Here is a 19015-nt window from a genome sequence, read left to right as displayed (position 1 = left end):
GGCCGAGGTTCGTGCGTGTGCGTACATGTGTTGATGTGTCGCTGGCGTCGTCAAGCTCTACCAGGAGTGCTCTGTCGCCGCGTGTGCCGACGTTATTGAGAATACGGGGATCCCGGAAAAGTATCCGTCAAATCTACGATTACGTCTACGCCGTTGTCCGCGTACACGTCGTTGCCGTCATCGCCGTCGTCACCGTGGACAAGTGGTAGTGAATCGTGCTAGTGGCAATAGTGGTGGTGCGGGCGATCGGGAAGAGTTTCATTGGTTTAACCAGCGCGAGTGGAAAGGAAGGAAAGAAGGAAACCACGAGGACGGCGACGAGACGTCGTCGCTCGTTCGCGGTGGCCAGGTAATATCGGCCCGACGACGATATCGTGCCGTCGAGCCCGCTGCTGTCTACGACGAACCTCGCCACTCCGCAATCGCTCGCCACCACTGCAAATCACTCGTTCCCTCTCTCCCTTCCTCCCTCCCTCCTCCTCCACCTCCCCCTCCTCCACCCTCCTCCTCCTTCTCCTTCTCCACCTCCTCCTCCTCCTCCTGCTCCTCCTCTTCCTTTTCATTTTTCTTCTCTCTTCCTCCTCTATCCGTCGAGGATCTTGCCGTCCTGAACCATGGCGTGCTGCCTGTCGGAAGAGGCGAGGGAGCAGAAACGAATCAATCAGGAGATCGAGCGGCAATTACGAAAGGACAAGCGAGATGCCAGGCGGGAACTTAAGCTGCTACTTTTGGGTGAGTTTAATCATTGATCTATAGAAAACCTTTCTCGTAATACATTTTATCATTCACGTTGTACGGATTGTGTATCACTATATTCTCAGTGCTCGGCAGTGCGTTCTCTTTTCTACGATAACTACGCCGTGCCGTACCGTGCCGTGCTAAGCCGTGCCGTTCCATTCCATTCGATTCCATTCCATGTCGTTCCGTTCCGTTCTCTCTGTCTCGTTTCGTCTCTTGGCTGGCGTACCGTCGCGATCGAATTATCGGGTGTGTCGTCTTTTTTTCACCATCGATACGTTCGCATTTAATCGTGCTCCTTCGTTTCATTTTATCGTCTCTCGCAAGTGTTATACCTCTCGGCTGGATCTGGGTTTCTCTACTACCTAAGACGAACCGATCAGACAGCACGAGTGTAGCTGACCTAGTCTAGCCGGCGTGCGCTTGACAGTTCTCGACCATAGTCGCTACACGACACTCTCCGGCTTTTCTGCCGGTTAACTATTATACGAGCACCCACCTGCGTATTTCCCGAAATTTTCCAAAGCTTCGCTTTTTCTTTTGTTATTGTTTTTCGCTCGCTTTCGAACTTTCGTTGCGAGCCTTTTAGGTTATCTCGTGTTGTTTAACGTTGCTGCCATTGCACGCGTTCATCCTTATTCACGATCACGCACAGATTTCTCGAGCTCAGCGGCATGTAAAGAGACGTGAACGTTTTTAGAAAATTGCCAAGATATTAAAAGCCGTTTTATTATTATAGCTGCTTTGTGGGCTGTCGATTGAGCAAATCGATTTTCCCAGATGAGAAATTGTCGCTGATATGATTTTTATAACATTCTTGTTTCACTTGGCATTATGGAAATCTTACGAGACTTATAGGATTAGTGGGAACGGTGTATCATAAGAACATTTTTTTTTCTCAGCAATGTAAATTAATTTGGTGCTGTGTCTTGTCGGTAAACCACGCTATCAGTAAGCGATTGCTTCACGATATACAGGAGTAGAGTCGATTCTAAAATTAGTATAATTATCGAGAGGTTCATACTGATTTTACTGTATTTGTATATCTTATCCATCTACGTGATTGTGTCGATTTTTAATTATGCGATCATTCCAGTCTTAATTAATCTGGTGAAACAATCAGGAGTTTAAAATTTTTTAACGTATCTTCCACCTTTAAGTTTCACGTGAAATTTACACCGTAAAAAACATTGCGATGAAAAGGGCTTGTGTCTGCGCAAAACACGCATACTAAAATATAAAGTATCAATGTAAAAATATCTTTCTATTAATATTTATTGGGTGGTTGTAAGTATTTTTATGAATGTTTAAATACGTACATTCAACTATTTTACTGGAATTAATTTGATGTATTTTTCGTAATTTACATTGTTTATTAATTCTTAACAATTTTGTATTGAGCAAAATTCTTATAAAGTCCAAATATCTTTACAAGGATTCAGTGTGACACATTGAAGTACGAGGAGAATTTGAGATATTTAGATTTAGTATTCTATCACGTGCTGCAAAAGTCACAAATCAAATATATAAAAAGTTTTAAAAGGTGGTAAATAGAACGAAGAGAAAAGAATAAAAATCATTCTATTTTACAATTTTTAAATTAATTGAAAATTAAATACTCGACATTGTCGTATCTTTTCTTCATATTTGACTCACTGTGCGTAGCTGTGGAAATAATCGAAGGTTATTGCCACTAATTAAGAGAAAGTTATTCTTTCCTCAAATGATAAACCGAAACTCAAAAATGCTCATGCACTAATTCCTCAGGCAAAAATATTTGTATATTTCTGTACGTTTTATTATTTCCCAAATATTTTCGCTACGAAAATTCCGCCGGTCGTTTAATTATACCGAGCCAGCAGTGTAAGGTAGCTTTGGTCCTTTCAAGATTGGCGGTGGTCGTGTACAGAATTCTAACCTTAAATAATCATCGACCGCGTAAGATTAGCCGTGCGTTCAAACTTTTCTCTCTTCGGGTGTTTAATATGACACATAATAGAATCGGTAACACGATCTACGGCCGGCCGGTTTCAAATCCCTTTGTCGCGATACATCTCGCCCCGAGAAACTCACCTTGCTTATGATCTGAGAAGTCGCTGCTCGTTACCGAGCATTGTCTCCTCGAGACTTTCATGCCTTTGTGACTTTATAATTCACGCGAGGCTACTGTGCATATTTACCTAGCTATTCCGCAAAATGAAACCCGAGTTAAATGTGCTCGAAGCGGTTTTTTATCGGGTGTCAGCGCGTACAAGCGGCCCGGGGAATCCTGCTGCTCTTTCATGCGAATCTCGCCCCGAAGCCCAGTTTTTTTCATTGTCTCCCTCCCTCCCTGTGTTGTTGTTGTTACCTTTTCTCTCTCTCTCTCTCTCTCTCATTTTCTTGTCCTTTTCTCTCTTTTCAGTTGTTTTTGCGAATGTGTCAAAAGCTAAACTCGCTTTCGACGAATCGCTTTACCATAACCTAAAAAATATCGTCCACTACGCTGGTATTAACGGCAATTAGAACGCGCGCGGTTTTCCTCGCGACATTACTCATTCGTAAGTGATATCACGCGGAACGATCGGCGCTGCGATTGCTTCATTGTGTACACAGCTAACTCTCGTATGCCTTTGTGCTGATGTGTGTGAGCACACGGTTTTATCTAATTCCACGTTTCCCCGAGATAATGACCTAGAAAATAGCTGTGATAATTTCGCGGTGCGTAAAGCGGCGATGTTCTCAGCCGAGCTATCGATACCGGATTACCCGCTACGACGCGTGTTTCCGTAACGTTCAACACGCTACTATTTGTCTTAACGTTTATTTCGGAACCCGTCTCTCCTTTCTTTGTTTCCGCGAGGCTCTGTGTCTTGTATTCCGGCCAAAAGTCGCGATATGCTCGCCGGCAGACACGATAAAGTGGTTCGTTCTAGAGAAAAGACACGGGTCAAAGTGCTGTTGAAAACGTTAGAAGATGCTGTAAGATATCACGGTGAACCCAGTGTGAAGTTCAACGAAGATTTAACAATTCGGCGTCGTTACTGGCCGTCAGTTTAATTGAATTGCTAGCCGCGTGTAACGAGCGGGCGCAGAGCTTTGGTGAAATTCGAGGGATTCATCGATTAGCCAGTTACCGTTAGTCACGCTTCCTTACGACACACGTAGCGACCTTTTCCCGTGCCGATGAACTTCGGAATCGCCGAAACGCAGCAACCAACCTGTCGTGTTGGCAAAGCGGAAACTCCGTCGATTCATTTTCAATGATCGATCGTAGTTTTCATTTCGATTCGTGTTTACTACTCGGCCGAAACGCAGCAACCAACCTGTCGTGTTGGCAAAGCGGAAACTCCGTCGATTCATTTTCAATCATCGATCGTAGTTTTCATTTCGATTCGTGTTTACTACTCGCGTCTACCGTTCAGCGTATGCGTGTTCCGTTAGCGATGTACACTTTTACATGAGAATTGATTCATTAATGTGTCGGGACAAATATTACGGAAGAAGCGGGATTTAGTATTATGAAACCTTGAAATAATTCCCAATTGCTCATTAACGACACGTTCCCGATTGTGTTTGTGTGGCAGTCGCCTGTTGCCTAATGCAACGTTTCGTCATTTCCAGAGGGTAACTGCGACAGAGTGTATACCTTTTCTTAACGTAATAGGCACAATTAACACATTCAACTCGAGGCCTGCTGATCGGTCGGCATGTATTATGTCATCCCATAGCTTCGTGTCGAATTTTATAATTTAGATCAATATTTTCAACCAACCTTTAAATTTGATTAAAACAAAAAAAAATACGCCAGCATCTTCTCATTCCACAACTTTTTCTAATCTTTTTTTTTTTTTGGTAAGATTATTATGTCATCGTTGCAGCATTTCCTTGGATTTTCATTGAAATATTTTTCACTTTCGGCACGAACTTGTAGGATGACCTAATAATTATCTCGCAGGCGTTTAATATTTTTCCCATTTTTTTTTATCCACGATAAATGTATATTTTAACGAATAGAAAAAATTGAACTATACTTTTTCCAAAATATATGTTTCACATATTACGTGACTTTGCATTCAGGCCGCGTGGGCCACCGGTGACCCACGTTATTCGTCATATATGTTATTTATCAATAGCAATACGTCACCTAGAGAATTGAAAACGCATAATTGATAACCCACTGTACGATGAAATAACATTTATTAAATTTGTTTTATTTATGAGAAATTAAGCGCCATGCATGTGCTTTGATACTAAATTTGGAAAAATATCAAAAAAGTGGAGTTGATCGTTTTGGCTTCTGAGTGGCTTAATTGATATTATGAAACATTTCACGATAATCTTTCTTCGTATAAGAAATTACCAAATGGCCTGAGCGGAAAGTCCAACGTGGTCCACCGATGGCCCACGCGGCACCTCAACGTGTTCATTTTTCGAACGCTTCCAAAAACAGATACCATTATAGGGCACTGTCATTAAGTTTCCACCTCTATGATCTACATTTTATTAAATTTCCGTTCATTTATATTCTTACGAATTAGGTTAGAAAGCTTTGACACTAGAACTGTGACGGATTTCTGGTTCCTTACTTAAATTACAGAAATGATTACGAACAAAAAAATAATTACATCAATTTATTTTCCATTAACGATTCCAATTTTGAAATTCTTCACGTAGTTTTATCTAAATATACCAGAAGGGAAAGAATTTACCACGTTCAACTCTGACCCACCGGTGGGTCACGCTGTTTGGCAGAAGTTCAGCTTGCGACCCACCGGTGGGTCACCTCGAGTTGTATGTGTTAAAAGGAAACGATGCTCGGAATTTAGCTGAAATTTGTGGCCCTGTTATTGCAAAACAGCTGTTTATTGGGAATTTTCGTGAATAGAGTAGCTTCATTTTTTGGGCTGATAAAAAAATAAATCATTTGTAGTGTTACATGAGTCATTCAGATGCGAAATTAGTTAGCTCCATTTTTTGCAGGTTTTTCCACTTTTAGCAGCAAAGTACATGATCGATGCTTAACTTCTCATAAATAAAACGAATTTGATAAATTTTGTTCGATCGAGTTAGTCACTTTGGCTTCTAATTGGCTCATATATAAATATACATATTGTCTACATTAATTAAAAAAACATTTGCTTAATTGGATTCTATTTTGAAAAGCTTCTGTATGCTATATAAGTGAATTGCGTAACAAGGATATATTAGCCCATTTTACTGTCATAACTGCAATAGAAATTGATTTTGATTGTAGTTCCATTGATTTTGAAATCGATTTGAAGTGAAACCCTTTGGATACAATAGGTACTAGCTTTTAACAATACAGTACACACAATTATTTGCCAATTATTTAGAAACAATTGATATCTTTCTTTTTTAGATATCCTTGTGATAAAGTTACCATGATATTCCTTGATATATCTTATCTGGATTTTTTTTTTAAATTGGTATCGAAAGTCAGGCCAATAGAAATACTGAAATCGTATTCAGTCTTATAGACAAATGGTGCAAAAATTTTTTTTTATCAATTTATTTCTTTTTCTTATCGTTCGAATCGGAGTATTCTTTCTTGTACTAGGAAAATTTTATTAGCCCTAATTTCATTTGTTATCATGTACTATTTTTGCATTTATATCCTGTATTTCTGTCCATAGTAAAATAAACATTTTTACAAATGGCCACACTGTAACATTTCCCCCTTCTTGAAGAATTTAATTAAATTAGGCTGCAAAGGGTTAATGCACCACCAGGTTTTTAATGCTGAATATAATCTATCACAAAGATTGTGTACTTTCATCCTTTTGTGATTGAATTATCTTTTTTATATTTCTTTTTTATCAACTGATCATCAGTACCAATTAGTCGTTTGAGTGTTTACCAACATATGGTAAAAAAGTGTAAACTTTTTTTATGACTTAAATTACTTGCGAATAATATGGAAATATGTTTTTATTTTTTCTTATCTCATTTTTAATCATTTCTACGAATTATGAATGCACTCAGTTCCTGATATTTATAATGTTATATCCTATCTGAACTTTTTACAACACTTGAACACTCAAAGGGTTACTCTGACTTCAGAAACATTTTTTGTAACATTGGATGTACACATATATCTTGAATTGTACTTTTACAAAATATTATTACCGTAACGATTAAAGGAAATGGAAAGAAGATGACCGTTCCTAATAGAATAAGAATATAATTTTTCAAGGCATTTTTAAGATGTTAGATACTTTTACCATATTTTAAAATATCAATGGATTGTCCATTGAAATCGTTATTATTCAAACCGAATTCCTTCGTTTAACGCTATTTTTAAGGCAGACCATAAAACTTCAACCGTAACTTTTATCGCAAGTGTTTTAATCTCAAATACACTTTTTCGATAATCATCGTTAAGAAATATCAAAATTTTCCATTTCTGCAGAAGGAAAGTGCCATAATGTATTCAAAGGTTCGCATGAATTCCTGTACGCAGACGCAACACGAAAAAGATAGTTCTAACATAAATCACAGTCAGAATAGTATACAGTTCTGTCCTTCAATTTAATTCATTTCATCTATCAAACAGAAACCGATGCTTTTCGATGGAAGTCGACAGAATCGTTCGTAGAACGAAGAGAGGAAACGGAAGAATTGATTTTCCAAGCGGAGATTTCATAGTGTAGGAAAAATAACGATAAATTTCGAATCATTCGGCTACATGACGTAGAAAAATGTTTTTTTTTAAGTAGAAAATTCGTTTGGTCGTCCTTTTTGAAAAAGGTGTTCGACCTGGACAGAAATTAGCGTATAACACGAACACGGATTCCGTAAACAAAGCATATTACTTAGTAGATCGGAATGTCGGTCGGTTTTACTTACGATCGTTTGTATTTCTAGAGTTGCGGTTCGGAGTAAGTGTAAGAATAAGTTTCAAGCATTAATTCGAACTCTGTTCTTCCGGCCCGAGGACGTGAGTAGCGTAGCGAGCGTGGAATAATTTTCCCGGTCATATTCTCTCATAACTCTATTCATTGTGCACCGATTAAGTTCTTAACCTTCGACGAAGCGATATCACTATAATAGTGCCGCCATACGAGGATTCCTTGTGTGAACATTACACGCTCGACACCGATCCAGCGGCCACGAACTTGGCCAATCCGCGCGCGATTTATCGCGAATTCGGCGTTGGCCACCGTGTTTCCCCAAAATCATTTTACCAATATCGAATGCATTAATTTCAGGGAAAGTATCGGCGGCTTGTGACGCAACCGGGATAATAGTTTGCGATTACAGCGGGTTTGAATTATTGGCCAATGTACAAGCGAATGATATTTTAGTCTGCGGCTTGGTACCATGCGAGACCTTTAGCAAAAGATGATTCCCTCTTTAACTTCTCTCTGTTCGAAGTGTAAATCAACGGATGTTTCGATTTTAATCGCCTATTAATACTTTTTTCACTTTGTAGACGCGTATAGTTTTACCATTGACGTTGTTTTAACCTGATAACTATGATTCCTCTAATTCCCTGCTGACATAAAATATATAAGTTACTATTAAATGGCGACTGACTAAATTAAACGAAGGCGTCAAAAATTAACTATTAACCCTTTGCGATCGGTGCCGCCATAGTGGCGGCATTTCAGTTTTGTTCTAGAAATCGGTGTCGCCGCTATGGCGGCATGATCTTTGTTTTGTCAAGTATCGTACTTTGGAAAATTACAAAAATTAAAACGTTTTATTTTTATGCACTATAACTAGTATGTATTAAACGAAATGTATCAGTTTCAAAATATTCTGTTTTTCAATATCCTTATACATAAAAAGAAAAATGTAAATTTGCTCCGACTAGCTGGTAGTCCCATCAGAGAAATGTACCGATCGCAAAGGGTTAACCTGATAACCCTGTCTTTGGGTCTTTTTTGACCCAAATACCTTAAGCGTATAGCCGAACAAAGGAACGCACTAAGGTTAGGTTAGGTTCACTTCTGAAACAGAAATTAAATCTCTCTAGTTTACAGTTAAAAATGAGTAAAAATTATAACCAGTTGCTTCATTTTGATTCTTGCAAATGTATTTTACATTTAACACAGGCATAACAGTACAATTCAAATTTAATAATCCCTCAATAAATGAACTATTGTGTTCTAGTTATTTGTGAACCAATGACGACATTAACTCGTCTTCCTCAGTTAACAGGTTGAAGATACGGGAACTTCGGTAAAAGCTAACTTAACTCGGTACAGTTCTGTACTGTTCAAGTTTTAAGAATTTAGTCTGAATAAAAACGTTTTCAACGGACAATTCCAATGAAATATGGTAAAAATAACATCTTAATCCTCCGTAGGTAAACATATTTTTTCACACTCCGTGGGTCAACCGGCTCGTTTGTGTCCAAGTCTAATTTTTTAACTGTTTCAAGCTTTCAAAAAATCTGAAAAAATTCTGGAGTACTTATCGAAGTCTAAACTACATCGTACATATAAACTTGTTCGTTAAGTCAAGTGTTTAAAACTATCTTCAATAAAAATGTAAATTTGTTTGAAAGAAATACAGGAGTGAAATTTCGCTTGGGTCATCAAAGACCCAGATTGCCTACCGAGGGTTAAAAATGCCTCGAAAGATGATTTTCTTACTCTATTACGAACGATCGTCGACTTTCCTTGTCCTTTAATTGGTTCTATAAACAATACTTCGATACGTCTACTATACTGGAATAAATAACGAAGTACCGTAAATTCAAGATGATGTGAAGAAATGATTACGAAAGTTCCATATATTATAAATGTTGCGTAATTACGAGAATCTGGTAATATCTTTTCTTCTTTTAAATTTGAATTATTGATTTATTTTAGTTACTGAAGTGATATACTTTCCAACTTAACAAATATTCTGTTTTTTTTTCTCTAGTTATGAAAATATAGTTTAAAACCACACTTGTTGGTTCATTTTTTTTTCTTTTAATTAAGTGGTACACATTTATTCTAGCTTATCGTAATTTCCTCTTTGTCTCTTATTTCATTATTCTCTATTATATAGAGATTATTCTCGAAAATCTTGTTACATTGGTTAGTGATGTATGACGCTTTTACCGGTCTCTTCAATTTTGACCTAACAAAGTGAAATAGGTTTTACATGGCATAAATAGTCCAAAAATAAATCACTTATGAATAATTCATTGACATATGTATGTACCTATTTTTAAAACTAATTCGATTCAGTATCAGCAACAGATTCAAATTTATGAGCATTTTGAAACTTATTTAAATTGAAACACATTCAACACGATAATTGATTAAATTTGAAATTATACATCTTTAACAGGAATAATAATAATTACTAAGGGAGAAATTGTGGATTTTCAATATTCCTTTACGAACCAGCATAATTATGCTAGCGTTTTATAGGCAACAAAAAATATATCTGGTATGTAAAAACAATTTTACAATGAAGTCATTTTTATAGGAAATCTTTCGTCTGTTTACTTGTGCAAATTTTTTAATGAAAACGGAAGCAAATTTTTTCGTAGTAATGTCCAATAAAATATCGCTTTTCCTTACTATATTGAGCATTTCAAAGGATTCCTGAGAATAATACAGTTGGAAATATGAAATTTTCGATTGTATTTGAGCAAAAATAATTTGCATACGTAATATCAGTGAAATTGACCTCTTTTAAAATTTCGTCAAGCGTTAAACTTGCAAACACAATTATACATCCTCCATAATTATCCTCTATAAGTATCGAAACAATAATTAAAAATTGAATATTGTTAGCACGCTTATATACGCGGGTCCGGAAGTAGTGACATTAAAGATTGCGGTCGCTTCCGTGCCGCCTATATGAACATATCGCTGTATCTAATGCGTGACCTTCGTCGTAAAGTAGAATATGGGAAAGTTTGCGCTTACTGATTCTTATGCAAGACGTTATAAATTGATGGGTAAGAAGAAAAAAATGAATTTCACGAATACGAATTCAAGTCTTTGAACTTGATGGGCGTCGATTAAGTTTCGTTCGCCAATCGATTTTTCGAAGGTCGCCGCTGATTATCGTCATAAAACATCTTAGTCACATTTGGCTGCCAGACTGAGGTGTCGAACGCTCATCGGCCCGCCATAGACCTTCCCCCGGACGATACTAGCGCCACTACTAGGCAATTACACTGTTTCCATAAAACACTCAACGACGACAAAGACGAAAGAAACTTTCCAATCATAAAGGACACCTTCTTGGGGATTGAAAATGTTAATAACAAATTCGGTCCCCCAGAAGGAACCACACCAGGACACAAATCGGACACAAGCGACACATTTCCACTTCCACACGCTAATAGCCAATAAGAAACAAACAGCATTTCATATAAACTCCAACACACCATCGAGACAATAAGTACCAAAAGCATTACACAAAGCACCAATCAGTTTCACATCACTCCAACCTTTCAAGGACTCGCCCGAGAGTCACGACAAATATACAAATTCCGACTCAAACAAGAGTCCATTTCAAATAGATTACTCGCGATTCATTTGCCGGTAATCAGCGTCCTACAATACCGACGTGAAACAGTGTAAGCGGGCTTTACGACCTCGTGAAATTCTTCGTTCAGAATTTCGGTGTTCGGGACGCAACAATTTCTACATCAGGTGTAGAAATAAATTCTTTCCGACTTTTAGGTGCGATCGAAGTTTTATTTAAAAAGTATGAAAACAGGTCAATCGTCAAAATAATTTCCGTTATTGTTGTTGACCTTTTGCCACTTTTCTGGCAGCTTGCGCGTTCCGTTGCCAATGATACTCGATGGCTTTGAATCAATTATGCGAATCCGGTCGAAAAGAATTCATTTCTACACCTAACACATTCTGCCTTAAAAAATAAAACATTCCTATATTTCGATCATAAATAAAATTAAATATTTCTATTGAATTTTATTTAAATCTACATTTAACAACAGTTCTGTGAGCGGCAATGCGTACACAAGCTCGCGGGCAGCCACTGTGGCCATTCGTCGCGGAAGGGGTAAAGACCTAATGATACGAAAAATGATCGCGGCGGTTGCCGACAAAAGGCAATTCAAAAACTGGTACGTGACAAATCGTTGTAGATACTGAGAAATAGTTCTTTCTCCTAGAAACATGTGATCTGAGAATAAAAGCAGCGATAAAAAAATCTTGATAAATGTTATCTTGTCTTGCGATGCGTGCGTAATAATAGATACCAATCATCGTCCACGGTAACGAAAGAATTAAAAAAATTGCCAACAACCATTCGTGTATCAGTATGTACAGTACACATCTTTCCTGGTATATACACTGCTGATCATAAGTATTAGGACACCCGTTATATACGCACAAAAAGTGTTACACGATTCAAATTACATATCTTCGCCACAGTTAGTGCCATACATCAACACAAATGTACGTGCTCGTTGTATTACGAGATTCCGAACTGAATAATTTTTCTTGGATGTGGTACACTAATTTGTATTCATTTTTTTTTTTTTTTTGTATAATTTCACATCTACTACCTGGTCTCGTTTATCTACATCATTCGAGTACATCGGATCATCACTTAAAAAAGATTACAAGTTTTACTAGCACGTTATATCGTCTTTTTTGTACCAAAGCCATGAATATGCAAATAACTTTTCACTTTTTCACTAAGGTAGGCTGAATGTAATTAAAGGAGGAGGAAACAATAAAAAAATTTGTTTGTTTGGTTGAGTATAAGTTTGAAGGAGAGACTAGTAACCTGTAAAAAAATCTTTGAAAATTTGATCTCGAGAATTCTCTGATTACATTTCACGTTTAATTGTGAATTTCTATAATTTCTCGAGTCGCACGTTTATGATATTGGCGTAAGGGGGACGATACGTAGTCACAGAGAGTTCCAATCCAACCTCGAACGTTTTGGAAACACAGAAACGTGCATGATTGAATCGATCAAATTGTTAAAAGAACAATTGGTTCATGTATCGATTGGTCGAACGAAGACGGGTTATATTCGTAAATGAAATTAATAAATAATTTAACAGTAGACAGATAAATAAGAATAAGAGATTTCGTGTACGAACGTAAGGCATCGTGCTATTTTCGTGGACGCAATGTTTGCCGATCGGCTGCGAATTCTTCTACTTCTTCTTTCGTCGATCTTAATCTTTTTCTTCTTTCGACGAAATTAATTTTAGCACAGCTGTATAGCTGGTGTACGGCAACGAGGGCACCGGAAACGTGTCGAATTAGAAATCTTTTCAGTGATGATCACATTTAACCTTCGTGCATTTCGTTTCCTCATAACTGAAATCGATCGACTAGTGAATGAACTTTTATCTAACGTTTTTTTAAACATTCTATCAATCCCGATGAAGGAAAACGACGCTGGTCCTTCTGGCTCAACGTACTCTCCTTTTAAACCCGAATTTCCTTCGAATAAAATTTATCGAATCTTCCGAAAATTTACGGGTTCTTTTAACTACGTGACTATCTTGAAGAATTTCGAAATTATGCGAAATATTTTAGTAGAAGCAACATTAATTCCATTTATAACATACGCTGACATAGCAATATTTTATTTTTTTTTTTTATTTTAGACATATCAGTGTTGCTAAAGAAACACCTTTTTTTCATTCTTCCTTTCTATATTGTATTCGTGTGATAATTATTTCAATTTTTACTCTATTTCTTCCGAATTTAATCCTAAAAATAATTTTGTGGATTAAACTACGTCGTTTTGCTTTGCACAAGTGTCAGAAAGATATTTTTGTAAATTATTCGTAATTTTAGTATATTGGTAAATCGACGTGTAAGGCTTTAAATAAGAGGGGCGCTATTGATAAAATTGAAAGTTTGTATATTGTTTAAAACTCTAATCGAATGAAGGATACGGATATGAAGGCAAATTTTCCTTGAAAATGTAATTCATTATTTTATATACTTTTACGTTGATTCTATGTAACAATGAAATATATTGACATATTCGTAAATAAAGTCAATACTTATACCAATACTCTAGTCATATCTAATACGGTCAAACCTCCTATAACACGGTTTATTCATTCCGTGCTGTATCGAAACCGTGTTAAGGGGGTCTTCTAGTGTGACGGTTTCAAAAAAATCCGATTTTGATTTTTCTGCATGTATCGAAAGTGAAAGTACAACTCTTTAAGAATGTACTCCTCAAGTTTTATAGTTGTATTCAATAAAGTAACGAAGTTATAGCTCGTTTAGTGTGACACATCAAGGGAGAATCTAAATGGCACTGAAAACTTTAAACGCGTTTTTCTCGGAACCACGTTTTCTGAAATGGTTGCCACGATCTGGCAAAAACTACTGAAACAATCGAGCTCAAATTTTGCACGTATCTTCAGAACATGTGTGGCTATGGTCGGTAGTAGAATTATGCCAAAATATATATTTTTCTGATTTTTCGAGCCTCTGAAAGACGAAAAGAAGTCGAAAAAATCGATACTTCATATTCAAAGTGCCGTCATTTTTTGAATTTTCAATATTTTTCTTTTATTCTACTACCGACCATAGCGACACACATACTAAATAAGAATCAATTGGATTTTTTTATTTCTGATAAGCAGAACAGCTCAAATCATGGCAGCCATGGACCTACTTTTTTTCTTTCATGCTCATGTTTGACGTGTTCCACAGCAGCAATATTTAATTATTTTTCAACAACGAAAATTTGTAATGATTCTTCGAGGACAAGTAAATACACAGGAATAAAGCTCATGTTAATAACTGTTACCGTACTTCTGTAATAAATTAGCGAAGAAGGCCTAAAAAAAACGGCCGTCACACTAGAAGACAGACCCCCTTAAGCGAAACTTAGAACGAATGCAAATCAGGGTGATTTATTCCGTGTTATATCGAAATCGTGCTCTCGGAATGCCGTACTGTTTGAAACGCGTTGAACGAAACTTACAATCTGCGATAGTTTTAAAGTTATACAGAGAAGTAAGGTAACACTTAGGTATCTTCGTTCAAGGGCCGTTTTCACCCCGAAGAACCGAAAAAGGGCCAGAAAAGAAATTGCCCGATACTTCTCTCGAGGTGCCCCTACAAACCTGCAAAATTTAAACAAAATCGGAATTCTCGGGTTACCGAAGTTTCCTTGTTACAAACCCAAAGGATTTATTTTGGGTTCTTTTTTACGATTTTAAGAGTTCGTACATGGAATCAAAGATAAGATAGACAGTTATTCAGAATTTTTATAAATGTAAAAAATACAAATTACAACAACAATAAGCGCTTATTAGAAAGCAAATAACTTTATTAATTTTCATCATCACTGTTTCTTTACATGTATGGGCGAAGTGTGTGTGTGTGTATTTCTTTGTGTATGAGTGCGTGTGCTCGAGAACTGGCGAGGATCAGATACATTTTTTTTAAACGAAACAGTGTATACTTGAAACATTCGTGCTATGTGAGAGTTGCCCAGGTTTACGAAGCCGTGCTACATGGAAACCATTTAAAGGATTATTGTGTCAAAGGATGATTCCAAGTTTTGCACCGTGTTATAAGAGGGTTGACTATATGTGCCGGTGGTTATGAATGTGGTCTAAGTCAAAAATTTAAATAAATCGAATTTATGTTACATCGATCTTTCCATAGAAAAGATTTACGTTATAAAAGTAAGTAGGTGTTTTGTGCTAATATTTTGCTGCAAATTCGATTTACAGTAGTGGAAATGTGAAGTATATAGCTTATCGTCGTATTTGACTAAAGGAAAGAAAAGCTAAATATTTCACATTTCCACTACTGTAAATCGAATAATATGTTAGTAAAAATATCATGTAATCTGTGTTTTGAATTCGTCTCGATGTCTACAAAAAAATGGTAAAAAAAGAAATCTGTGTTCCTATTTGTAAAATCCAAGGCGACCTCGATTTCGCCATGAAAACAAACCGTTTTCGAAATTTTTTTTACTGATATCTATTGTACACTCCATACCCTGCAACTTTTGTTCTAAACTTTTTTTTGTCAGACGGCTGCAAGTGGGTGAAAAATCGTGCGTCGCGTTAGAGGCAACACCTTGTATACAGGGTGTCCAGTTTGAATCTATAATTGCGAATTACATACTCGTAAACTACCCGCTGTATGAAAAAATGGTTCAGACAGAAATTGAATAGTTCCGAGGTGTAATTAGTTTTTCTGTAGATAGACACGTAGAGGTCATACGAAGGATGTTTTCTCAAATGGAGTCATATAATTTTTACTGCACCAGTCGACGCAGCTCTCTATTTCCTATAAAAAATTATTAAGGTGTTTATGTCGAAAAACTACTAGTTCAGGAGATAGTTTAGTCTCGATATTTGAAAATTGAAAATTTTTAATTCTACATACATGTAAGTGAAATCATTTTTAGCGTGCTCTTTAGTGTAGTTTCATATTGCAAATTTAAATACAACTTGAAGAATTTCTAAATTCAGAACAATTTGCGAAATATTTACATCAATACGATGCGAATGAAGTTAAATTAGGTGTAATTACTGATATCACTACGTATGCGTACCATTATATGTACATTCAGTTAAAAACGTCTCCGTACATCTCATTAGAATTTATTTTGCGTTACACAATTTCAACAGAGAAAGTAGTAAATAAGTAATATTTACGTTATTTTATTTAGAAACGTAACATTAACTATTACTACAAAGAAAATTTATCTACATTCATTTGTTAATAATTAAGCAAATAAATATAAATATAGACAGATGTTTTCCATTATGGGAAAAATATTTCGAGTAACTTCTGTTCTACTTGTAAACAAGGAAGTGACTTGTATTTGCCTCTGGAGCCTTGATTGTACAATAGATATTTTACTGAATTCTTTTGATACTGAACGGAAATGCTTTTCATCTCATTTCTCTTTTACTTTATTCTTACTAATAGTAAAATAACGTAAATATTATTTGTTTACTAACTACACTGTTGAAACTATACAACGCTAAATAAACAAGGCTAAAGATTTTTTCCACCGAGTGTAGGTTTACACATATATTTGTTCCATTTCAATGCGGAATTGCGTAAATCGATATATACATGTTTCCTATTGTTTTTCTTCTTTCTTTCCATATAACATCGGCAATTAGAATTGGATTCTTTGGGCTAATGCGACGACGTAAGACCCAAACATCAGTGTACCTATTTGTTTACGAAGACACATGTATGTAGGTTGAATCGTTTGAAAGTAATAAACGAATGACAAATCTGTTTCTCCATTGAAAGAAGGACAACGTTGAATTCGTTGGACGAGGTCAAGAGATGAAGAAAAATTGAGTTTGTTAGTTCGAATCGTCTAAGGCGATATTAGTTAATTGTAAATCGTGTGAGGTCGGTTAGTCGTTAATGGTATTGTGTCCGGCTTCATTGATGTTGTAATATGACATTTAATTGACAACGACTTGACGGCTTGACCGTTTAACTTCGTTTAAAGGAACGAGGATCCATAGGTTACGAAGTCGTACGTGATATCTTGATTGATTTCTTTCATTTATTATTTATCATTAAAATTAATAATCAACAGTAAACTGAAAATCATCTTTATACGCTACGATTCACGCGTGCTTAAAGGGTTATTCCTAACATTGGCATTTTCAGGCATTATGCCATTTATGGCATTAAAAGTATTTTTTCATTCAGTTTCTTTACAAAATAGCGACGCAACACCGAACCATTATTTGCCGCACGATTTAACTTGAAACAAAATATCAAAACTTTTCCAACCAAAAGAAGTACACAGGATTTTTAAAAAATATTGAGTTTTGTAGAAATGGTGGATATATGAAGAAAGAACCGTAGTTTTGCCTTAATTTGGTGTAAGAATGTTAATTATAGAGAAAGGTTTCAATGTATTGCAAAAATCCTAACAGAGATTATTTTGTGAAAATTTCATGTTGAATTCGATAACTGTAGAAGTTATGCAGACTTCAAAAATGTTATTCTGAGAAAAACGCGTTTAAAGTTTCGATTACCGATTGACGGTAACGCGCTTCGTTAAATCGGCTCTAATGGTATAAAACCATCGAAATTTTTTATTAACCCTTTGCGATTCGAGTTATATACTTTCGCTGTTTCGTTTAAGCTATAGTCGGCGCTCGTTTATCTACTTGCAGACGGTATGGTGTAGTTTTCTTTTATTTCAATATTTCAGCATATTAAGTACAGTATTAATGTGTACAAAAAATAGTTTACTGTCGTTTATAATTTATAATTTATCATTGCATCTGATGGTAAAAATTCCATCAAATGTGCGTTAAAATTATTAAAATTATATTTTTAAATGTACAAACTATGAATTTAAGCAGAAACAGGAAATTCGATTTTTTCAGATCTCAGAAGTGATCTAACCCCTTGAACACACGCGGTAATGTTATTAAATGTACACTCGTGTGAAAGAAATTTTTCCAAAAGTTTGATAATAAGGTAGTTGATGAAAAGTCGAAGGTCAATCGAAGCCTGAAGTTGAAAATAATAAATGAAACCAATCTGATTTTTATTTTTCTGAAGGTTTCAGCGTCCACTGTATTCGACTACACGTTCAACTTTTTATGCAAGCTTGCAATCTGTATTATCACTTCGCAGCCAAGTCATGCGTGAGTTTCGGCCTCCTAACTGTCTACAGAATGCACTGTCGTTCAAATGACCGTCACTTGAAAATTAGAAAAGTCGTTTGTTTCTTGTTATTTCGAAAATAGAAATTTTACGTAATCCTTCTCACGGCGGATATCGGGTCACCGTTGACCCGACTTTTAGATGTCTCTTCCTTCAACCGGCATTTGAAACAAAGTCACGACTCTCCTTTCCTTATATTACAAATATATTTGTCTTTGTAATCATAATATATTTGTATAATTTTAAATAATATAATACCTAGATAATAAAAAAATATGGTTTCATTTGCGTACGAAACAGATTTTAGTATTGGGTCATATTTGACCCGGCATCTGCCGTGCGTGCGACTATCGCACCGTCCGCTCTTCGAGGGTTAAACATCGGTATTTCCTTCGTTGACGAAGAAGAACAACGAACAAAGGATGTACTAAGTTTCTACGAACAATCTATTCAATCCTTCCTTTAGTTTTAATCTATTGGAGTGTTAAGGGGTTGCAAGAATTACCGATGTTTATTGGAAATTTTGTAGGTATGCGAGCAATGAGACCCGTAATTTTTATAAATTGGATACTTCGTTATTACAATTATGCACAATTTTACAGTCAATAAGCTGATCATATGTAATAATTAGAACTCGTTTGACTTTTGTCAGGATTCTTTTGAATGTTTTACCGGTCTTTGGCTAT

The 19015-nt window shown here is 36.1% G+C and overlaps 1 protein-coding gene across 4 annotated transcripts in view; it reads left to right on the top strand.

Annotated features, from left to right (window-relative positions):
• The first annotated feature begins 569 nt into the window (after window positions 1–569).
• LOC108579054 (guanine nucleotide-binding protein G(q) subunit alpha) overlaps window positions 570–19015 on the top strand; it is a 49840-nt gene continuing 31394 nt past the window's right edge. For 3 of the 4 annotated variants that reach the window (XM_017942484.1, XM_017942487.1, XM_017942485.1), the window contains exon 1: window positions 615–732. In XM_017942484.1, coding sequence (XP_017797973.1) covers window positions 615–732 — 118 coding nt within the window. Of the gene's footprint in view, window positions 733–19015 lie in introns of all 4 variants that reach the window. The other variant, XM_017942483.1, reaches the window with a different exon arrangement.

Source organism: Habropoda laboriosa, unplaced genomic scaffold (assembly GCF_001263275.1).
Source record: "Habropoda laboriosa isolate 0110345459 unplaced genomic scaffold, ASM126327v1 scaffold42, whole genome shotgun sequence".
NCBI classification, from domain to species: Eukaryota; Metazoa; Arthropoda; class Insecta; order Hymenoptera; family Apidae; genus Habropoda; species Habropoda laboriosa.
This window is presented reverse-complemented; position numbering and strand designations above follow the sequence as displayed.